The sequence below is a fragment of the Rousettus aegyptiacus genome, unplaced genomic scaffold, assembly GCF_014176215.1.
Source record: "Rousettus aegyptiacus isolate mRouAeg1 unplaced genomic scaffold, mRouAeg1.p scaffold_m13_p_2, whole genome shotgun sequence".
In the NCBI taxonomy this organism is placed as follows: Eukaryota; Metazoa; Chordata; class Mammalia; order Chiroptera; family Pteropodidae; genus Rousettus; species Rousettus aegyptiacus.
Genome location: NW_023416295.1, coordinates 120,985,370 through 121,010,250, shown reverse-complemented (window position 1 = coordinate 121,010,250; position 24,881 = coordinate 120,985,370). Strand labels below are relative to the sequence as shown.

At 37.1% G+C, this 24,881-nt stretch overlaps 1 protein-coding gene across 2 annotated transcripts in view; it reads left to right on the top strand.

Moving 5' to 3' along the window:
- The window catches only part of SRGAP1 (SLIT-ROBO Rho GTPase activating protein 1), a 228,488-nt gene that overhangs the window by 84,300 nt on the left and 119,307 nt on the right, over window positions 1-24,881 (top strand). For both annotated transcript variants that reach the window (XM_016139894.2, XM_016139893.2), the window contains exon 2: window positions 20,347-20,542. In XM_016139894.2, the coding sequence (XP_015995380.2) occupies window positions 20,347-20,542 (196 nt within the window). The remainder of the gene's footprint in view (window positions 1-20,346; window positions 20,543-24,881) is intronic.

Here is a 24,881-nt window from a genome sequence, read left to right as displayed (position 1 = left end):
GTGCTGTCGATAGAACTTCCATCAGATTTTCAAAGGTTCAGGTGCATAAATTGTTTAAGAAGGTGTCAGAGTTATTCAAAACAAAGGCTATGAAGAAGCCAATTCCACTGGCATGAACTCATTTAAAAAGAAAAGATCATTCAAGATGATCAGGTGCTTGATATTAGGGAAGCATATGCAAGAGAGCTGCTGAAAAAAACAGAATTATTTTTTTAAAATTATTACAACGTGGATATTTATAGCAATTTTATTCATAACTGCCAGAACTTGGAACCAACCAAGATGGCCTTCAGGAGGTGAATGGATAAATAAATGTGGTATACACAGGCCATGGAATATTATTCAGCACTAAAAAGAAATGAGTAATCAAGTCATGAAAAGACATAGAGGAACCTTAAATGTGTATTACAAAGTAAAAGAAGCCAATCTGAAAAGGCTATATGCTATATGATTCCAACTGTATGACATTCTGGGAAAGACAAAACTGGAGACAGTAAAAAGGTCAGTGGTCGTGGGGAGTTGAGTTGGGAAAAGATGATATATAAGTGGAGCACAAAGGACTTTTAAGGCAGTGAAAATACTGTATGGTACTGTAACGGTGGATAAATGCATTTGTCCAAACCCGTAGAAATGTACAAAACTAAGAATGATCCCTGTTGTAAACTCTGCAGTTGGCATGGTTACGTCGCTGTAGGTTCATCCATTTGTAACCAGTGTACCACTCTGGTGAGTCATGTTGATAATAGCCTGTACATGTGTTGGGTCAGAGGGATATAGGAAATCTCTGTTCCTTCTGCTCAATTTTGCTGTGAACTTAAAACTGCTATGAAAACTAAAGTTAAAAAAAAAATGTATTTCCTGATAAACAAAAATAAGTAAGAGCTGCCACCATTTAGCCCCAGGTTATGGGTGGGCTCCCTGAATTGATAGGTTATAAATTTGTCTTTGAGGGTCAGTAAACGGGGCACATGTGTTTTTTTGGTGACAGCTTAGTTGAGATATTTAGATATCATACATTTTATCATTTACACTGTACAATTCATTGGTTTTTAGTATACTCAGGATTATGCAGCCATCACCACAATCAAGGTTAGAAGATTTTCATCATCCTTAAAAGAAACTCTGTACCTATTAGTCATCCATTCCTATCTCATCTCTCCCTGTTCCAAGTAACCACTCATCTACTTTGTCTCTATAGTTTTGCTTATATAGCGCAATTCATATAAATGGAATCGTATATTTGTCTTCATAACCTGGCTTCTTTCACCTAGTGTGATGTTTTCATAGTTCATCCATGTTATAGCGTGTGCCAATACTTGATTCCATTTTCTCTCTAAATAATGTTGCATTATGTAGATCTACAACGTGTTATTTGTCCATTCATCAGCTGGACATTTGGATTTTCACTTTTTGGTTCTCATGAATAATGCTTCTATGAACATCTGAAGGCACCATTTCGCCAGGCCACATTATCATTGAGGATTTTGAACCACAGGCTTCTACCTTGCTAGAAAATAGAAGGCCATGGGCCCCCACCGTTACCCTGACTGGTCTAGGTGAGAAGCTGCATGTCAGGCCAGTTGGCACTGGAGCATTAATTTTTTTGGTTTTTCCCTCCTTGGCAAACTCAACTTTGTCAGTCTGCTGCTTGGGTTCAGGCCTCAGTCAGGAGACCAACAGGAGAAAATGCCCACAGCTGGATCAGAGAGCCCATAATTGTGCCTGTGAGAGAACACCCAGAAGTATATGACCCTTGAGTGAAGATGGAAAGAAGGAACCAGAGTGAGGGCATACCACAGGCTGTCAGGGGCCCACAGTTAACTTGACTTCCCTGTGTACTGTTCTAGGATGCTTTTGTAGAAACAGAGTAGATGTGTGCTCATTCCTGCCTCCACCCCCATCCCCAGTAACACACTGAGAAAGAAAAACCATATGGGAGCTGAGAGTGAGCATATGGGTGTGAGGTAAAACATATGGGCAGATAGAGACAGGGCTGCAGTACCCGTCTGCTTGTCTTTGTTACTTGTCTGCTGGCTTCTTAATGCGTTCTTTTTCTTCTCATCAATTTTCTTCTTCGAAAGGTTTACTTTTTTTTTTTTTTTTTGGCTTATGCATAATATAATCTTGAATGAGACATGTGACATTAAAAATCTCCAGAAGTGTTTTTTTGGCTGGAACTGCATTGCATCTTCATTCTATATGATAGTGAGTGCTGAACCTTGGATAATAGTAAATGCAGTGGCCAGTAAATGCAGCCACCAAGGGGACAAAGAGTGGCGCTGTCAGAGGCTGCTCCACACAGCAATGAGGGTACCCTCTATGGTGAGGGGAGGGGCGTCTCTGAGTCTCTGAGTACCTAGTCGAAGTCTTTTGAGTTTGCCTTCTTTTCTGGCTCCACGTTTCTGCCAGGTCAGTGTGGGGGCTGAGTTTTCCCAAAATGTCACTAAAATGGTTCAGAACACGCTTGGTAGGGGATAAGATGAGTGGCAGCTAAAACACCCTCACACCCAAGACTGTTGCTGCGGCCCTTGGAATATCTTCGCAGGAACTTTGAGGAGCCCCAGAAAATTATGCTTGCCTGGTCCTCAGAGCCGCATTCCCACCATGCAGACACGCTCAGCTGTCCTGAGCGATGCCTTGGCCCATTTCCCATCACTCCCTTCTCACCTCCAAGAAGACAGGAATTAGGGCCTTGCCCCACGCTTCTTCCTAATTGCAAAATTGTCTAGTAAGCGTTGCAGGCTGGTTTTCATAGTACCACTAATTATGATTGACCATCCTTGTTGGATGACTTGACTTTATGAGTGCCTCAACCCAGTGCTTAATAAGGTGAAGTGTAGAGTCCAGAGGATATCATTTTAAAAGATGTTTGTGGACAGCAAAGATGAGCATTTCGTTTGCTGTCCTTTGGTAATTAGGGTTTGCAAAGAGGAGGCTGATTTGCCAAATTGTGTTACTTTGGCAGCCTGTATTATAAGTTGTTTACCTGCTTTCTTTAGGTGTTACCTTTTTAAAAAATCACAGCTGAATTTGAATCCAGCCCTAAGAATCATATACCACATTTTACTATAGGCCTTATCAACACAATGCTGATTTCTAATAATTTCATATATTTAAGCTCATATTTCTCCTCCCCAGTCTCCTCTTTTTCTACATGTCAGATTAATGGTATGTCTACCATGAAGTTACCCCATTATCTAAAACATTTATTGAAGGTGGATAATTGCTGTCTTGATGTAAATGAAATGTATTGTACTTTATGTAGGCCATCTTCCAGTTTGTCGATTATAAGACAGGATGTTTTTTTCATTACCAGAAGATGGGGATTACTTTGCCACTTTAGTCAAAACTTGACCCCTGCAAACCCAAAATTTAATGTGGAGCAATCTGTTTAATTTCATCTGTGCCAGAATACCAAATACCATCTATCCTAATTCTATGACTGGTTCCAGAAAAATTTTACTGCATCTTTCCAGAGAAATAAGTTTTTGAAATTATCCTTGACAAAATAAATTCCGAGTACCAAAATCGAATTCACAACATATATATTCCTTCAGGGACATAGCTAGTCTATAAATTGAGGACATCTGTATATTTAATTTTTTTCTAATTCAGTACTGATGCTAGCATAGCTTATAAAGCTTAGGGCGAGTTTTACTATGTTCCTTAAAACAGTAGTGAAGCCTAATGGATCATTTAAAGCTGAGATAGCAACGAAAGAAATTCAATTCATGGGCTAGTTGGTATAGTTTAGCTATGTAATTGGATAAAACTTTCCAGGGGAGGTGACATCTAAGGATAGACCTCAATGAAGTGAGATGGGACGCAGGAAGAAAGGAAAGCGGAAATTAATTGATAGGGGTTCAGTTTTAATCACTGTCATCAGAGCTTCATGTTCCCCAGTAGTACACTTCCCACATTCTCGCCTACTGCTTCCTGTTGTACCAAGATATTATTATTTTATTGCTCATTATTATTTAGATACTGAAAATTGCATGTCTGTGTGTATACACACATATTTTTAAGCCAAGCTGCTATTTAACTTCTAGTTGGAGAGGACATTAATGCTAAAACACTATGTACCTCTTAAACAGTGCAGAATTACCAGCGTGTTGTAACTCTTCTCCTCTGCCTATGCTTTGCTGATTGATGGTGAGAAACTGGCTGATTTTCTAATCCTCATTATACTCTTAAAACCACTCTTTAGAGCTACACTGTCCAGTTTGGCAGCCACTAGCCAGATGTGGCTATTCAGCACTTGAAAGGTGGCTAGTCCTCATTGCGATGCGCTGCAAGATTAAAATACACACCAGATTGGAAGACTTAATACGAGACATTGCAAAATATCTGATCACTAACCCTTTAAAATTAATTACATGTTGAAATGACAATATTTTGATATGTTAGCTTAAATGTTTTAAAGTCATTTTTATCTGTTTTTTTTTTGTTGTTGTTGTTGTTACTTTAATGTTGTAGCTACTAGAAAATCTTAAATTACATATGTGGCTATGTTTGTGGTTCATATTCTTTTTGTTCCTGCTTACTTTCTGAGGGTATTTATCTACAGTTTGGGCTATTATTTGGGTGTGATGCCTTGGAGAGAAAATAAAAAACTGTTGGAGGAATGTATTCCCCAATAGCCACAGAGGTTAGTACCCATCTCGTATAATATTTAACTTCGTGAGAGCCACTACCTAAGAGGGTTTAGACAGTGCACTGTTTAGTAGATTAATGAGTTTCTTTGAAATATGACTGTTATCTACCCTAGAATTTTATCTCCATTGCATACTTTTCTTCTTTTTAGGTTTTCCCCAAAACTAAACATTTCAGGTAATGAATGTCATCCCTTTTAGAGCAAGGTATAATTTTTCAGGACCATTGGGGAAAGTTTTAATGAGAACTATGTTTTAAATAGTAGTATTAAAAACTTGAAAAAATTGTAAACCTTTGAAATTTTTTCTTATGAAATTACTTAGTATGCCTAAATATAACATGCTAAAAAAGACAAAAATTGTTTTAAGTTAACAAGTTTGTCAGAATAGTTTCAAGATTGCTTTGTTTTATTTGTTTTATAAAGAAAATCACATAATTCAAAACAGCAGCAGTTGGCGGACAAAATAAAATATATTTTGATATTATTTTTCTTTCTGAAGGGCTGGCACAAGGGCTGTTGGAAGTGGGATAAGAGGAAGTAAAGGATCCTAGGAACCACCTTTGCATTTGGTTAAACGCATGGACCGGAGCCAGACTGCCTAGGTTCAAAACTCAGCTTCACTTACTGGCCAATGACCATGGGCTAACTCTTAACCTGTTTTTACCTCAGGTTATTCATCTATAAAATTGAGGTAATAATAATACTTACGTAACAGAACTGGCATGAGACTTAAATGAGTTAATTCCTATAAAACAGAGCAGTACCTGGCATATTACGCACTCAGTCAAACTTAACTATAGAAAACATTATTGTTATTGTTGTTGTCATTTTTATTAGAAATATAAAAGGAAATTTAAAATTTTCTAAGCCTTTTGTCATTCATACTTTCATCCTTCTGATGAGAGTGAGATCACAACAGTGAGTATTTATTTTAATAATGAAGCTTCTTGAGCCCAGAAGAGGGTCAGTAACTTTTCTAAAGTCACTTAGGTATTTATTCCCACCAACAGAGCTGAGAATCTCATCCAGGTGTACAGATTCCCCATTTATCCTTCCCAGTAGCCTGATAACCAGGATTTTTAACCTCCAGGGAAAGTTACACTGTGGTATTCTTTGAGACTCTGTAACTACCTTAGTTACACTGTGTTTTTTCCTAGTTGAATTATATCCCAAGAGTAGCTCTTGAGTGATTATTTGTAGATGGCTTGATCACTTGTTTATTTTACCTAAAATCTCAGCAAACTCTAAATTTAAACATTTCATAGCAGAGGTTATCTCTGCATTAAAATGCTGGTGTCCTTCTCTAACATAACTGGATTTAAGGCCCAGCTCTATCCCTCTTGACTATGTAACTTTGAGTCACTTTTGTCCTTTTGCAAAATGAGAATCATACTACTTTGCTCCCCCCCCCCAAAAAAAATAAAATAATCTGAATCCATTGAGCTCATTTAACTGTTTTCAGAAATAGAATCTGTGATCTTGCTTAACTTTTGGCTAGTACAAGGGGACAAAATGTAGGTCTTGGAAGAGCCAAAAAGACAAAAGACAAAGATAAATTGAGACCTAGCTCTGTCACTTAGTGCTTTGTGGCCTTGGACGCGTTACCTAATTTTTTTTTTGAGTCTTAGTTTTTTCATTTGCAAAATAGGGATGCCGGAATGTAAGTTTGGGGACCTTTGTAAGGATAAGAGATATTCTAATAAAGAGCCTGGCTCTTAGTACCAGTGATGGCAGTTATTAGTGCTCTGGAATTTCTACCTGTGGACAGGTGGACTCGTATCTTTTACACCAAACACGGTGTGTGAATAAATCATTAGAGGTTGGAAAATCAAAATGGATATAACCTACAGAGCTTTGCATATTAATAAAATGTTTTGAAGTATTGTTTAGTGATAGAAAATCAAGTGGATTTTTTAAAAAATCACAAAAAGGAATCATACCATATTAACAGGTATGTTCCCAAAATGGGTGAGTTTTTTCCCCTTCTTTCTACTTTTTTAATCTTCTGAAATGAGTATGTTTGTACAAATGATGGAGCGGGGGGAAAGTGCTTAATCACCACCCTCAAATGGAAACTACAGTGCATTAGAAATCACAGACATACGGATTTGGGGGAAATGTTTGAAGATGATTTAGGACCAAGAGCTGTAATAATAATATGTATAACAGTCCTTACCATTTGTTGAGCATTTTCTATGTGAGGTTCTACTTGAATTCCTAATGCATTATCTAATTTAATCGTCATAACAACTCAGTGAGATTGGTTCCAGTTGAGGATTAGATTATATAAATTACAGTCAGTCAGGATTCAGAATTTAAACTTGTGTTTTCAAAGTAGGGGGTAGGGGTGGGTGGGGAGGGGGAATCTCAGTCATAGCAACAGAGGATATTTTCCCTTATGCTCAGCTGGGGAAACAAAGCTTTCCACAAAATTTATGACCAAGTCTTCTCAGCTGTTAGCTGTCACGCAAACCTTCAACTACTATGCACTGATTTTTTTTTTCACTCAAATTTTTCTTAAGTGGGTAAATTTGGGGGTGGAGGAAAATGGGGTGGTTTCGATTGAATATATTTTTCTTGCCTTACACTTAAGGGACAGCATAGCAGAAGAAGGGTACAGGTAGCAACAGGGGGAGAGGTTTGTTAAGGGAAAACAGGTGTTGATACTGAAACCTGACTTTGTACCACTCCAGGTATGGAGATTATGGGTGACTAAATCTGTTCCTTTTATAGTTTGTAATGAACTTGGTAACTCTCTTCCTTTTAGCCTTTGGTTCCCAGAGTGATTAGGAAAAGAGGTTAGTTTTGAAAGAAGGTTCATATTTGAGTGTTCATAACTATTCTTCCCATAACTATCAAACCCTTCCTCTCTAAGTATATCTGTATTTACTTTCTAAGTCATCTCATCCCGGGCTTTTTCATTGGTTGGTTTTGTCCTGTCTCTCGAGTGCACTTACTCATATGAAATACCCTTTGGAAGTTTGCTATTTAATTTTAAAAGTATTTCTGTGACTTTTTCGCATAGGGGGAGGGATGTCCCAGTTTATTCATTTTTATACAAAAGCAACTAGCATGAGTCATATTGTTGGCATTTGAAACATTTTTGTTGAGCCAATGGATATGTTCTTGCTTCAGTTTAAGGAGACTGTTCTAAGAGTTGGAGTTGCCTAGTGATGCACAGCCTGCTCTTGGGAGAGAGAGAGTAAATTCCAGGAAGGCATGAACTTGGCATATTTGATCACTAGGCAGTAGATAGGACTAAATGATTTCTAAGACTTGTTGTAAATTTGAGATTCTGTGATTCTTCCCTTTCTCTAGCATATGTCCAATAAGGAGAGATAAGAAAAGTAAATTGGGCCACAGACTGTCCAGTGAAGCCTTTGGTAGCATTTATGGTGAATGGGATTTGGACCAGCACTGGCAGCAGAAGTGCGTTTCCTCTGATTTCTCCAGTCAGCATGAACAATTCTCATCTTGAGGAATAGTTCCAATGAAATTGGACTTCATATCGTCTTCCAGATTTAGTGAAAGCCCCAGGAGAGAATGACAAAGAGAAAATGTGCTAGTGTTTTTGATTCCGAGAAAGATAGCATGAGAAATTTAGAATAAGTCAAGCTGTTGGCCTCTAGGTAACTAACAAATTCATTTAAAAACCAGGAAATAATATCGTTCACTAAATATGTCACTTTAGATAATTTTGATTGGTTTTCCACATACCATTTACATTGCTGCCGCTTTCATGAGATCCCCGAAAGTATCATTGATCTGAGTTTTGTTTCTCTCATGTTATATTTATGACAGTTGAAGGAGGTATTATTTTGTCCAATAAGCTTAGAATTTTTGTATGTCAGAGATCTCAAAATGGCAATCCAGAGGCAAAATCTGGCATGGGGATGGGTTTTTGTGTGACCTGTACAGTGTTTTCTCTCCATTAATCTCTAATATTTAAATTTTTGGAGATTCTACACCAAAATTCAAATTCCTGGCATCTCAAAAAAAATTGAGGGTGGGGGTGCATAATTACATCAGGCATCCTACATAATGACTATGATCTGGAGCTTGGTGGCTAGGAGGTAATCACTTAAGCACAGTTATTACCTACCTTCCTTTGTTAATTTATCCCCTGCTTACTTCATTCGTTTATGAAACTTGTCTAGCTTCTGAGGGCATTTGAGTTTGTGATCCTTGCTCTCTATATAATGATTACATGTAGGTCTTAAGACTAAAAATAGCTATTATGACAACCCTCAGAAGGGGACTGTTGAATACTGTGAAGTGTTTCATTGGATCTGGGTAGTGTTCTGCCTTTGGGATGATCCAGCCAACCAGCCCTATAACCAGAGTGAAGAAGAAAAAGTGTCTTCATCCTGTGCTGCACCGTTGGCATTCAGGAGAGCCTTAGTCTAGGAGATGGAGCCTAAATAGTGCCCTGCAGACTGTTGCTTGTCTAAGCTCAGGGTTACTTGGCACCTGTGCTGGAGAAAGATCCAGTGGAGAGGCACAAGGCTCAATGGCGTCCATTCAGCAGCTTTCTGAATGCCAGCAGCCAAGAGAACATCAGCTGTGCCTGTGAGTAGTGTGGGTGCTCGCCAAAAACATCTGAACTTCAAAAGGAAAAAAAAAAATGTACCTTGGGTTGATGTGGAAAGCTTTTGGTCTTATTGAATTGGGCTTATTTATACAGAGAAAGAAGATGGTGCAAAGAATTCTGAGGATCTCTAACTGTTTTTAATGGCCTTTCTACTCTACCTACCCCTGAGGTGCCAATATAATTAAAACAGTCGAGGTGCTGTACAACCTAACTGAAAATAGACTGAGTACAAAGAATCCCTACTGTTTGGTCACAGAGCTGCATAGAATTAGGGTACTGTGGAAGAAGAGCATGGATACCTCTTTTGGCAGATTCCATTAAAATTAAAGTTACACATTAATGATCAGTTTTGACTTCACCTAGGTTATTAAAGGTTTAAAAGGGGGAAAATTCTTATAACTCTTAACAACCTACACTTTGGTTCTGAGAACAAGAAAGTGTGCTTTATGTTGTCCTAGAAATTTTATTTTTATGCTGGCCCAAGACTGCCATTTGGAATTTGTTACAAGCAAAATGTACTCTTCAAAAATCTAAGAGCCTGAAGGCAAGCATGAGTAGACCAAAGCACTCTCTTCAGTCCCTCCGTTGCCCAAGTCTGAATCAGCCACTTCCTGAAGACCGATATCACTTCCTTTACATTTGTTTTTCTTCACTTGTCCCTTTTCTTACATTTTCTTCCTTTTTTTCCTCCTAATCTTCTTGCTTTCATAGAATATCTTCTCCTTTGTTTTCTCAGTAAGCTCTATTTCCCATTATCCTTTTCCTGCTCCCATTCCCCTCTTTCCCTCAGTATGTCATGTCCATTGTCTTCTGTTTTCCCCCTTTTCATACTTCTGCCTCTTACCCAACACACAGAAATTTAAGAGGGGCCACACAGTGTGGGCAGAGAGGTGGGAAGAAAGATTCAGTAAAAAGGCAATATTTAGATTGTGGATGCATAATTAGGAGGGAGATAGGAAGAAGCTAACTGATACTCAGGATTTGTAGGGAGGTGGAACATATTTCTCAGTGTACTAAAGCTGTTTGTGCATCTGATTACATTTAAAAATGAATCTCTTCCAGGTAAGAGCAGCTGTGTAACAGCATAGGCGTGGCAGAGGCAATAAAGCTAGTATGGTATTTGAGCTCCTATAACGAGCTTTATAAAGAGGTATAAGGTTAGAAAATGCTAACATTTTTACCTTCCTGTTTATGAAGTTCTATGTTGTAAAGATTAAAAAATACATCTTTTAAAAAGTGTACCTTTTCAAAGTAAATTGCAAGATGAATGGACCACAAAGTAAGGTGTTTTAAATAATTTGTAATTTTAAACAACTTTAATTTAAAACTTTAATATGGAAAATAAAGGGCAGTTCTGATCACATTATGGTATTTCCATTCATACCACTATTCTATTGAATATAGCTGACTCTGCCCTCTCTTATCTAAATTAGCATAAAACAGGTTTTAAAAATCTATTGTCAAAGATTTGGTAGGAAATACCATTTCCTGATAATTTCATCAGTTAGAACATAGTTCTACAGCTATCTGTCACTTCTGTAGACCAGGAGCTAGCCTAGGAGGCCCTGGGGGCAAAAAGCAATGGGTTTACCTTTGTCTCTCAAGAGTCCAGCACCTGGAAGATGGATGCTCAGTAAATGTCTGTCAGATGAGTAGAGTAGCGTAAGCATTTCTGTCCTTACTTGTTCGCTTGATGAGTGGACACTGTTGAAAAAATGTTTTGAAATTCAACCTTTTCAGATTTTGTAGGGTAAAGTTGGATGTTTGTATAGAACTAGAAATACACTTTTATAGAGTTTGGTTTTTATTTGAGGACAAAATAGAAGAATATTATTTTTAATATATAGGTGATCTATCAAATTGAACATATTCTTTGCTACTTTGAAGAGATAAAATAATAAAAAGAATTAATATTTCTGCCACTTAAACAAAGCTAGTTGATGTTCAGTATTTGCTTAGGCCTGAAAAATATTAAAAGATATATAGTATGTGTTCATTGTATACACAAATTGATTGTATATAGCACATATGTAGCTGATTTTTAAAATGCCATCTCTTTAAAGATTTTGTAGCCTAAAGCTTGGAAGGTATATGTTCCGTGATCCAGATTGTGGCTCTCAGTTGTAAAATGAATGTTGAGGAAGCATGACTAACCAGACCACTTCCTAATTTTCTCCTGTCAGCTCCTGAGCCAGAGTTCTAGTTCACTTGGAGCCAGAGGTTATTGGGGCTGTCTTATTGAACTGTGTTTAAAATAAGATGTAAAGTTGCCAATCAAAGCCTGTAATAGAAGTCTAAAGAAAATTAAGTGAAATGATCAGTGTTTCTTTTGTCATTTTCCTAGGTAAAGGTCTTCTCTTAACAGTAGAAGTAAACGTAGAAAATATACCTTTAATTGAGAAATGTTTCAAACATTATGATATTCAATGAATTTAACTGTAGTTCTTTTCCACTGTTGATCAAATAGGTAATTGTTTGTGGGAGAAACCTTGTAGGGCTGGATGCCAGAAGGACCACAGAGAGCAAAGAACAAAGAGAGTGAGTGGGTCAGTAGGTGGCAGGGAGAGGGGAAAGAAACACCATTTTATGAATTAGCAAGATTTTGGTCCTCAGCACATATGTGCATAATGAAGTATTTTAATAACTTATTACCTTTCCTGAAGCAAAGATTTATCAGAGATAGTTATTAAATATCTATTTGCGATATAGAAATTTAAAGACATAATTTTTATATTCAAGGGATTTACAGTTTGTATAGTCCAAAGCATCACAGTAATTATAACATAATAGTAATAGTACAATAATGATTTTAAAACAAAAGTAATTGACCTAAATATAGTTTGCCTTAAGGCCATGACATTCAGGAAATGCTAGGTAATTAGTGTTAGCCACTTAGCTAATTTTAAAAACATATTTGAATCTTTTTTTTCCAGTCTTTTAGCTTTCTTACTTAAAATGATAGAAATGCAATCATTAATTTTCTAAATGATGCTAGACACTTGGCACTTAAACTTTTACTTATTACATTAATAGTTAGACAGTATGCAATATCTATATACATTCTAACAAATTATCTAGAAAGCCAGGCCTGGATCACTTCGGCTTACTCTTTGTAATTGTTGAACATTATAATTTTGTATCATGGACTTTGGAGTGAGATAAACTTGAGTGGGAATTCAAACTCTAATTCTTATTACTTCCCTAACTTTGGACAAAACACTTAACCTCTCTGTGCTTCAGTTTCCTCCTCTGTTTGATGGTGGCCCTGCAATATAGGATTGCTGTAAGAATTAAATGATCTAAGCTCTATCAAGTACTCATCACAGGATCTGGAACCTAGTAGGAACTCAATAAATATACTCCTGTTTGATATAAATGGTAAACTGCTTGGGAGCTTAAACTGTATTCCAGTGACACTTGAAAATTGTAATTACTGCATTAAAGGAAATAGCCTTATTGAAAAAGCCTCAATTTGCACTTAATTCAGTACACAAGAGTTTAACTACTTTAAAATTTTTTGTTCTTAAAACTTATTCAGAGAAAAGCATGTGCAAGATTTTGTTTACTTCACGAGACTTCACGTTGAATTAGATCAGGAAAGAAAGTCCGTGTTCAGAGAATGCTTTGAACCTCTATCAGTAACACAGCCCTTCCAAAATATAAATCTTTATACTCTGTAAAGATCAATGATTTCCACACACTACTTTTCTTCTAGTAAAAATCAATCTAATAATTTGGCCTTAAATGTCTTTGCTTAATTATGAGGAAGTTAATGAAATCCTACCTCTTCTGCTTTCTAAATAAAAGCACTATCGTGAATCATTCAGATCTGTATATTTCCTCAAATTGGCCTTTCTTGCAATGCTGTTAAACTGCAATAATTGATCGTCTTAATTTTTTGTCTTTTATCATGGCTAGCTTTCATCTGAAAAAAAAAAGTGCAAATTTGTTTTCCATGCTTTACCTGAAAATGTTAGCTAGGCAAAAATATAATACTCAGCTTTCAAAAGCTATGAAAACCGAGGCTTTTGTAGGAAGCTGCTATTCTAAAATAATACTGAGGTTAACATCGTTTCAAATGAAGGTATTATTATGAAAAGTTAGATAGAAAAATGGATACTGCCCCTCTTTAAGTGTCAGAAGTGTTGTGAAATTGACGTTATTTTCACTTCCTAAACAGTGAGGAGTAACTGTGCTGAGAAGACAGTCTTACCTTATTTTATGCCAAAAGGTTTTGTAGTAACTCTGCTCCCCCAGATATGCTCATCATCTCTGTAGTTCTAAGACAAGGCCATGATTGTGAGCTTTGACTGGGAACAACTTGATTTCATATATGCCTGTGCTATTTAGTTTTCCTAAATTATCGATACCATAATTTAAAAGTAGAAGAAGACTTCAGGGAGTTACATGTTCCATGAGGTGCAGTACCTGGAAGGTTACATTTAGTTCAGCTACCCTAAACTTCCTCCCCTAGAACCTAACTTTTCTGGGCCAGGGCATCAAAAATAATCATTTTTAGTTTATTTAAAATGGTACTGCATTTTCACTCCCTAAATTAGCATAGCCTTTCAAATCCTACGTAGCTTATAAAGGCAGTGCAGGGCCAACCCCTCTAAAGTTGTCACTGATGATGACTCAAGTTGGCCTGTGAGCTCGCCTTTTCTGAAAGTCCTTTAGCCAGTAAAGTTGACACCATAAAATCTAGAATTTTTTTTTCTTTTTTCATTACACATTTTATGATAATTGACAAGTACGTGCTTTACGTGATGGAAAAGTCTTTTCATATCTCGTTAAAGCTTCCCATTGCTTTTGGAAGGGGAGTGTGGTGGTTGTGACTAGTCACCATTGTGCAGGTGAAGAAACATGAGTTCCACAACAATAGTACCTACTCCAAGGTCACACTTCTTCTGACTGGAACCTGTGTCCTCATTCCCTGTATGCTGTGCCCTATTTGCCTTGTGCATAAGTCTTTGTCTTGTGATCAAGCGTGCTAACTCTTCAGAGACATTTTCTGATGGGAATTCCACATTCCAGAGTCCACTAATGAGAAATTTAGTTGCTAATTCACTCATATCCTAAAGAAGCATTGTCCTATAGACAAGCCACCCTTCTAATTTTCGACTTGTAGTAGTCATTTAAAAACATTAAAAGAAACAGATGAATGGGTGAAATTAATATCTTTTATATAACCCAAGATGTCTAAGATTTTTAATTCTAACATTAATTAACCATGGATACTTCTTCCCCACACCTCCCACTGCTCCTGGACATTCATGCATTTAACACCTCGGGAGTTGCTAGCTCTCACTGTCCATTTCCGTTGCCTTTTCTCCTCACTGAGGATGGGACTCAGGCCTTTCAGTCTGTTATTTAAAGCCACTGGTAAGGAATCTGGCACAAGGAAATAAATACAGTTTTCAAACAAAAGCCTGCTGATACTAGTAATAACATCTCCATCTGTTTCATAGTGGTTTACAGATTACAGCATGCTTTTCATTTGTATATCTTACTTAATTCTTACTAGACCTCGTGAGGTAGAACTATTTTTTATATCCTTTGGGTAAAGGTACCGATACATCCAAACAAAATGGAGATTTTTTTTGATATCTTAAGGAAAATCTGACCAACCAAGCCTATGAGATAATTGAGATGGTTTAGTAATGCTTTAGTAATGTGTTTTTATTTGCTAGATGATCATGAGTAGCATGTCCAGTCTATCAATTTTATGTCCTAGTCATAGGCATTCAGTAAAATGTTAGAGAAACAACCCTTTCTGGACTCAGTCTTTCCATGAAATATGCATCATTCTGTGGTCTCATACAAATTTATTTTAAGAGTTAGGACTACCCTTTACCAGAGCAGTAACCAGAAATGTCTTTGTTTCTTCCTTTCCTGGGCAATTCCATTTTGTTGGGTATTAGCAGAATTTTTTTTTAGCTTGGAGGAGCTATTTCAGTTTTTTTTTTTTTTAAACAAATTAATCAAGTATTTTGAAAGCACACATTTTTAATGTATTATTTGTGTTGGATTATTGGCATTGATTCATTCTGTGGTGATGCTCTGGTAGAACAGAAATGAAATAATAGTCATTTTTAAAAAAACAGTAAATTTTAACTCTGTTAAAAAGGCCATTATTATTATTTAGTAGGTCCTGCCCTAGATTTAAATAATGACTGCTTAGAGCCTCCTCAGAGATGGCATGTTTATGCATAAAAGAGATTGTGCTGTTTTATGCAGTCGTGTGGGAGTCATGGTGATAAGCCCCACCTAATGTCCGTTTAGGTGGATCTTTTCTGTACCATTCGAAATTGTAACAATTAACACAAATGATGCTAGTCAGTAAGTAAATTTATTACTCTGGCTTATAGATAAATTCAAGATGAAGTAAAAATAATGACCCAAGAGCCATTTTATGAAGACATCATTTTTAAGGGCTTTTACTCCATATGTTCTCTAATTTGATAAGCTGCTAAAAAGTACTAGGCATGGAAATATGAGGTGTTATTTTGTTGTTATTGATACTATTTTATCATCATTCTCAGAAATGTCTCAACAACCAAAATTTTCATGGAATTGTGATACCACAGTATATCTTTTTTATATTAGCTCTATATTGAGATATAATTCACACATCTTACAGCTAGCCCATGTAATGTGTACAATTCACTGGTTTTTAGTATATTCAGTTTAGAAACCATCGCCACAGTCACTTTGAGAACATTTTCATCACCCTGAAAAGAAACCCTGTACCCCTTTAACAATCACCTCTCATTTTCCCCAACTCCTCCAGTCCTAGCCCTATTCAACAACTGATCTGCTTTCTGTTTCTGTGGATTAATCTGTTCTGGACAGCTTACATTAATGGAATCACTATGGTCTTTTGTGAATAGTTTAATTCACTGTGCTTATATTTTCAAAGTTTATCATGTTTTAGCATGAATCAGTACTTCATTCCTTTATGTCCACATTTTTTTGTTGTTGTTAATCTCTTCATTAGTTGATGGACATTTGGGGTTTTCCCACTTTTCAGCCACTATGAATAATGCTGCTACAAACATTCAAGCACAGATTTTTCTGTGAAAATACAGTTTTGTTTCTCTTGGATATAAGCCTAGGATTGGATTTGCTGAGTCTGTTAACCCTACATTTAACCTTTTAAGGTACTGCCAGATTGTTTCCCAAAGTGGTTGTACCATTTTACATTCCCATCAGCAGTATATGAGGATTCTGGTTTCTTCACATCCTCACCAACACTTGTCATTATCTGTCTCTTTGATGATAGCTATCCTAGTAGGAGTAATGCGGTATCTCATTGTGCTTTTGATTTGCACCATTCCTCATAGTAATGATGTTGAGCTACTTTTCATGTGCTGTTGGCCATTTGTGTATCTTCTTTCGAGAAATATTTGTTTAGATCCTTTTCCCATTTTTGTAAAGCTGAGTTATTTATGTTTGTATTGCGTAAGTGTCCTTTATATATTCTAGATACGTGTTACATGCCATCGAGTCAGCTCTGACTTCTGGTGACCCAAGGAAATCATCTGGTCGCTTCCGATTTTAATTATGTGTTCTTTGTAGCTAGACACGAAGTGCTTGTGTGTGTATCTTTGTGTGTGCCATCAGATTCCTGGCAACTCCATGAATGAGTTATGTCCACAATGCCCTGTCTTCAACAGCCCTGCTTAGCTCTTGTAGACTCCTGCCTATGGCTTCTTTTATGGAGTCAATATACCTCATACGTGGTCTTCCTCTTTTCCTGCTGCCTTCTATTTTCCCCAGCCAAAGAACCCTGACTTCTCATGATGCGCCTGAAGTAGGAGAGTTTCAGTTTTGTCATTGTTGCCTGTAGCGATGTTTCAGGTTTAATTTGCCTCAGGACCTACTTGTTTGTCTTTCTGGAGGTTCAGGGTCTCTATAACTCTTCTCCAACACTGTATTTCAAATGAATCAATTTTTTTTCCTATTCTGGCTACAAGTTGCATATTAGATACATGATTTGCAAATATCTTCTCCCATTCTGTAGATTGTCTTTCACTTTCTTGGTGGTTACAGATGTATATCATGTAACCTACTTATCTCTCAGGGCACTACATCTTCCAAGCACGTCCACAGTTTGGGTCGGTTCCTTTTTCAATCACTTCTTGGTGCATTCCTTGATGTGCACAGCAAACTGGTATTATCAGTTTAAGATTTGCCTTCCCTACCAAAAGCAGCTGTGTCTTACAAATTTTATAACTCCCGTGCCTAGGATTCTGCCTAACATAAAATAGGAGCTCAACAGTGGCTTGGTCAACTAAATTAATATGAAGCTTTAATTAAGTCTGGAAAAAATGATGCGGGTCAGTACTTATCCAAGAAAGCTAATAGAAAGAACCTTGAAAGAGTGTCCTTAAAGAATCTGTAGGACAGAAGGAAGCTGCTATTCCTTCTATAGAAATAGGCTCACAATTTTTCAAGAAATCATTCCTTAATGTGATGCTTATACCATTTCCAGCCCTAATGAGTCTGTGGTACTTTGGATGATGGTGGTTCTCTGCCCTTCAGCCATGGTGCCATTACAAATATTGATAGTGTGGGGCGCAGCTTTGATCTTTTCTGAGAAATGGACCAAAATTTATACGAACAAGCATTTTTTTTTTTCATCTAGTCATTTAGGTTAGCTCCAATCTAGTGAGATCATATAAAGGAAGCTGCATCATATCTTCAGGGAGGTGACCTACTACACTGTGTTGCCTTGTGGCTGTGTTGCGATGTAAGAAATCCAAAGGGTTTCCCTTCCTAACAGACGGTTTGTTATGGTAGTACTTAAATGGATATTTTTTCCTTGGGATCGTTTCTTCATTTGTCCTAAACTTTTCTAAATGAAAGAGGTAATCAAATGGATTGTCCTTCTCCAGTTTTTGGAACATATTTTATTTTCTCCCAGTGATACTGTAGGTTTTGTCCCACCACATTTTTACTATTGAAAATGCCACCAGGGTCCTATTTTGATTGGAAAATTACAGATAGCATGAAGTAACAGTTACTTCCTGCAAAATGAGGATGAGGTTTTAATTGTTTAAATATAGTCCTCCTCCTCAAAACTCTCTAGTTCTTTATTTTAAAACCTGAGGGAAGCAATCAAGAGAATATCTAAGAATAAGACTGAAGAAGGAAGCCCATTTAGTTTTTGTGTACTTCTGATTAGATTTGTACTCTCAGCTACTTTTATTTCTTATTTGGCACTAAGGCAGCTTAAAAAAAAACAAAACTAGTTGACAGCTTAAGCCGATTGATTTATTTTCTTTTTAGCATAGCAAGATGTGTTAAAATTACTAAATCTTGAAAGACTTACTGGGATTTCTGAATGAGAAATACGCCCACCCTTGATTTTTTTTTTCTTTATGAAACAAAAATAGTTCTGTATTTGTGGATGAAAGAGTTTGGCAGACATGCTGATTATAATACTGTATTGGAAAACACTTACTTTGATTGACTAAAAACCAGATGCTGTTCATGGTGGTTAGAAGTCTATAATAATGTCTTCACTCTTGTGTTCACCACATTTCTGTGAGATTAATAATAGGATCCCCCAATCCAGAAGTGGAGAAACCGAGAGAGGGCACTTGAGAAATATTTCTCTATCTTCTGCCAAGGTTCCTCTAAAATACTTTTGCCTGGAACATAAACTTATTGGGGGCAGAGACCTTGTTTCATAGTTACTGTATCTTCTTTGCGAAGATATAGACCTGGCACACTGCAGGTGCTAGAAATATGTTTAATGGATGGAAGTCGGGGAGAAGTGTTCTATTAATCTGACTGACGTACCTGGGTTAAGAGATTCTGGGGGGTGTCAATTACTAACCGAAGTCCCTAGGTAAAGTATTTAATCTCCTTAAACCTCAGTTTCTTATTTGTAAAATGGGGATATACTAGTGCTTACCTTAATAGAATATAAAATAGATTTGGTTATTTTTAGGTATTATTAAATTGAGCAAATTTTCTCACTCCCCATTCAGAACTTGACTACCCTGCTATTAATGAGCTTGATTAAACATATAATCAGCTCAGTCTTTCTCCATTGAAAAATAATAGGAATTGAGGTGGTGTTATTTGGACACGGATTTCTATTAACTCCACTGAATTAGATTCAGCCTTCACTTTTAGGGAATATACACTGACCCTGGGAAAGATGAAATAAATAATTTTTCCAATACAAATATTTTTGTCTTTGGAGGTTAGCTCTGGATCTGAGAACAGAAACAAATCAGTGATTACTAGTTACGGTATCTCATTTTCCAAAACACATGTTTCATTGTTATAGTTACTTACAGATAGTTTAACATCACACACTTGTGCTTTTGTGTTTTTGCTAAATCTCTAAATGACTAACCTTCATGTTCCTAATACATTAAAATTGTCAAAGGATTCTTTTCAGGATTATGTATGTCCATAAGGCTGTCAATTTGAACACTGTGTCAAAGAGAAGGCCAAGTGAAGAGCTCTTGATGAATTGAGCGATAAATTGGAATCCAAGGATTTCTCCCATTATGAATGGATTATTTGGATAAAGAAATTCTCTTTAGCCATAGCATCCTTAGACACCCTGAAGCTATGTGTTTTACAAACTAGAACTATACCCATTAAATAAAAGTTACCAGATGTCAGTGTCTCTCTGTGCCAACTGGCAAATATATGTGGTTCAGAGGTCTGGAAAAAATGATGTTCACTTCTTCGCCATTCAAACTCAAAAGGGATAGTTGAGGTAAAATGCTTTTGAAAAAAATTACAGTGTACTCAGCTACCCAAAGATGTCACATGTTATGAATTGTTATCTGAAAGGCTTTAATTTTTTTCCCTCATGACTCTATGCATGTTTGTGGCATTACAAATGTAACCCATGTTTCTACTCTAATTTATTACATTCTTTCCTGAAGCATGTCTCATTCTTTTAAAGGGTCAGCATAGACTTTATTTAAAGAGCTGACCTGGACACAGTTGTCTCATAAAACTCTGATATAGAGCTAAATGTATAATAGAACTCATTACTTTTATCTTGTACAAACCAGCACACCTCAGTAGCTTTCATGAAATCATCAGATGGATTCTCTTCTCTCCTTAGAAATTCGAGCTCAACTGGTAGAACAACAAAAATGCCTTGAGCAGCAAACAGAGATGCGAGTTCAGCTTCTCCAGGACCTGCAAGATTTCTTCCGGAAAAAGGCTGAAATTGAGACGGAATATTCTCGGAACCTAGAGAAGTTGGCAGAAAGGTTCATGGCAAAAACAAGAAGCACTAAGGATCATCAGCAGTACAAGTAAGAGAGACTGTACTCGGATGCACCTTTCCAAGTTGATATCCTACCTTTTTACCACACTTGTTGGTTTTAGAATTTTTCATTTTCGTCTGATGGGCTGTTGATTGGCACATCCCCATAGAGAAAAGTAACCGTCTGTGTTGCTTTTCTCATTCTCAACACTTTTATCTTTCCAATAAATATATATTCATGGATTACTTTATATTCAAGAAGAAAACTTATGTATTTATAAAATTCTTGATTGCATTAAACTAGGAGTTGACATCTGCCACAGGTAGACATTTGGGTGAGCAAATTTAAAACAGCTAATTCTTCTAGCAAAGACCTTAGAATTTCTGTAGTGATTTTATATGAAAACAAGTAATAAGGATTGCTCAAGTTTAGTGTCGCCCTGCCCCCATCATATTTATGGTCATCGTAATTGAGAGTGACTTAAAACAAGAGTCTTTGGTAAATGCTAATGATCGAATGTAATTAAACCTTATATTAGTCGTACTTTATTTGTTTCAAAATACACGCAGGTTTTTCTAATAATGAAATTTACTTTGTAATTTAAATTCTAGAGACAGAGAAAGACAAGCAGGCAACTCCAGCAGAGTATACAAGTACTACGACAGGCATAAGCACAGAACAGATGTACAGACTGACAGAAATCTGTCCCATAGTGGAAGTGGGGGAGGGAAGGTGACGGAAAGGCCCTGGAAGAGGATACATAAGGAAAGACCTGAAGGACTGCTTGGCCATTTAAGAGGACAAGAGCAGGATGTTCCATGCAAGGGGAACATCATGCATGAGGGACCAGAAGGGAAGGAGTGTAGAGCAGCTTTGCAGAACAGAAAGTAATCCTGTGGCAGTGAGTAATGAGGTAGTGAGCTGTGTGACTACAGGCATAAGTTGTGCAAGATCGTGAAGGCCTATAGATCCTACTCAACAGTTTGGATTTTATCCTGAAAGCAGGGGTCCCCAGTCCCCAGGCCATGGACCGATACCAGTCTGTGGCCTGTTGGGAACCGGGCCACACAGCAGGAAGTGAGCAGTAGGCGAGTGAGCAAAGCTTCCTCTGTATTTGCAGCCGCTCCCCGGCTCTAGCATCACCACTTCAGCTTCGCCTCACATCATCAGGCATTAGATTCTCGTGGGAGCACCGGTTGGTGCCAAAAAGGTTGGGAGCTGCTGCTGAAAGCATGAGAAGCCTTTGGAGAGTTTTAAGTAGAAGGATGACCAGCTCAGACCTGCATTTTAAAATGACAAAGACCATAGATACGATTGTTAACTGGAAGACACTGTAGTCAAGAGAGGGAGACCACATAGAGGCTCTCGCAGTGATGGCATGAACTACCATCACTACAGGTAGAAAATAGACTTGTTTAGGGGATATTAAAAAGGCAGCACAGTCTTTCATTTCTGGAAATGTGGTGGACTAGATGACCTAAAAAATACTTGTACCACAAAACCCCCAGAAATTTGATTAAAATATAATAGACAGTCTTTTAAATGTATAACTCAGAGGAAAGTAAGGGAAATTTCCAGGGACCAAAAAAAGGAAGAGAGAACTGAAATTCAAATGGGCTTTTGTACCCACTGTTTAGTCTCATGCGGGAACAGGCGATGAGGCCTGGGCAAGGTAAAGAGCTGGAATGGAGGCCTTCCCCGCCACCAGCCTTACTGCATTGCATCCCAGCCTAAAAGCAGGACTAGAAGTACTACTATTCCAGTGCGATGATAAAACAAAAAACCTTCCATCCACCTGCACAGGGCGACAACAAGGAGGCCTAGCCTGTTCGCTTAGCTCATGGGCTGCAAGAGACTCCTGTCTTTGCCTTCACCGTTGGTTTTGCAGTTTCACTTTACACCCCTTATTGCTTTGGAGCCTACCTAAAAAATAGGACAGGAACTATCTCTGGAGTACTTTTGCGGAAGCAAGTGCAAAACTATTCTGGATAGGGAATGCCTTTTTTTTTCTTTTAGATGACATTAACCTCTGGTGTTGGTCTGGTATAGAAATCAATCTTAGTGATGATTTCCAGGATGTACAAATGTCAAATGTACTTGACAGAGACAGGAGCTAGAAAAAGGAGACTGGAGCCAGTACTGTAGTCACATTTATAGTAACTGTCTCTTTATAAAGTCATTGCAAATAAGAAGACAGCCCATTCATCTATTCAGTAAATATTTTAAATGTCATTTTCTGGGTTGGTAATTGGTTGTGAACTGAGAGTATTCACAGGCCTATGCGCCGTAGTCTGGTCTCATAGTGGATCAGTTACCACTTTTCATTTCTGGTTTGTTAACTAGTTTTCTTCAAAAGGTAAGCAGCTTGGAATTTTCTTTGACTTGAATAAGTTTATTATTGAACATGAGACTGAAAATAAGATGTATAATAAATTTTCAGAAAGGACAAACTAGGATTAGGAAAAACTCAAAGACAGGCTTTATTGAAGAGTCAGACAGGTAATTACTTCACAAATATATGTAAGTTAAACCATTATGCTGTATATCTTAAACATATACAATGCATATGTCAATTACATCTTAATAAAACTTGGAGGAGATAAGAAAAGTCAGACAGACCTGTTTTGAACACTGTGTGTCTTTGGTCAAGTTACTTAGCCTCTCTGAGCCCTTTGTTTCCTAACTTGTAGAATGAGACTTTATGACCATTAAATGAGAAACTTGACAAAGTTCCTGATGTAATTGATAGCTGGCATGGGGTCTACACGCAACATTCCTTTCCTTCTTCACCAGACAAATGTTAACATTCTAACTTTACCAGTCATTTAAGCTGGACTTTGGGGATTAGTTCTTATTCAGTTTTGGGGTGCTCATAGCGTCAAACAGTCCTTGGCCTAATGTTGCCACTACGTGGTGGAAAGACTGAGGCTTAGATCAGCCTCCCTGGACTCAAAGACTCTCTGACACTTTGGTCTTCAGCAAATCATTACACCTTGCTAAGCCTCAGTTCTTTCCTCAATAGAGGGGATACAAAGAATTTCTGCCTTAAATGGTAGTATAAGGATTAAGTAGAGTTGATGTGTATGGTCTTTAGTCCATCCCCTGGATAAAAAGAGCTAACTTTATATAGCACTCTATGGACCTAAAGTATTTTAGTTAGCATTTAAAAGTATATATTAACTCAATCCCCATAATAATCTTATGAATACTGTTATTTATTCGTTCTGCAAATAAAGCAACAGGCACAGAGAGGTTAAAATAATTTGTCCAAGATCACATAGCTAGTTAAGTGATAGTTCTGGGATTTGAACCTGAGTGTTGTGGGTCCATATTCCATGCTCTTGACCCGTGAACTATTTCGGTGCTCAGTAAATGATAGCTGCTGTCAGTATTATTATTACTACTACTATTTACATTAAGGCAGTAACAAGTATTCAGTGAATGAAATAACATTTATTTAATGCTTACTGTGGGCAGGGTACCAAGGATACAAAAAAATTATGAAATGTTCTCAAAGAATTTGTGGGCTATTTCAACATAAAGGATATTCATAGAAATCAGTATAAGGTAACATTTACCTTGGGCCGAGTGAATAAAGAATGTGAGTAGAAAGGCTCTATTTGTTTGCCGTAAAACCACTGCCCCTTTGCCTGAGCGCTTTGAGAAAAAAATGGGGTCCTCCAGTGAGGGGTGTAATTCTTAGCGTGCCAGCTGGGGGAATGGGCAGCTTCTCTTCTGGGTACAAGTGCTAAGACCCTCCATCAGGGGTTTATTCCCCTACACCTATTCCTACCTCTAGCCTCTACTTCCTCTTTTTCCTAGAGAGGGTTTTGACTTAATGCAGTGTTAAATCCTGAATCTCAGGGACTTATTCCTCAGAAAGACCTGACTTAATAATTTCTTTTCTTATTTAATTAATATTCAGAGTTATAATTGGTCATGAATAATAGGATAACACGACTGATAAAATGGCACCTGTGTTCCTGAGTTAAGATAAACATTCCGTGCCATTTTACACTTAGATTTTAAAGTAAAAATAAAACAAAACAAAAAAACACATAAAACATTTAATTTTTTTTAAAGCAGTAACATTCCAGTTGGTCGCTGCTTTTGTTTGAAGTTTTTAAGATTTTTTACAAATCTCCTTTTTTGGTTTATATTCACTTTTAGCTTTATTATCTAGAATAAGCAAGGAATAGTTACAAATCTGAAACAGTTTAATGGGCTTAAGCATGACATGTGACAAGTTATAAGCTAGCAAACATCTTGGTTCTAATCATAAGCCTTCTTTTTCCACTCTTTTTTTTTCTTTTTTTGTTTGTTTTTCATATCCTAGTTTCTAGTCATGAACCTTGAGACAATGTTATAAAGTTCTGATTCTTTTTGG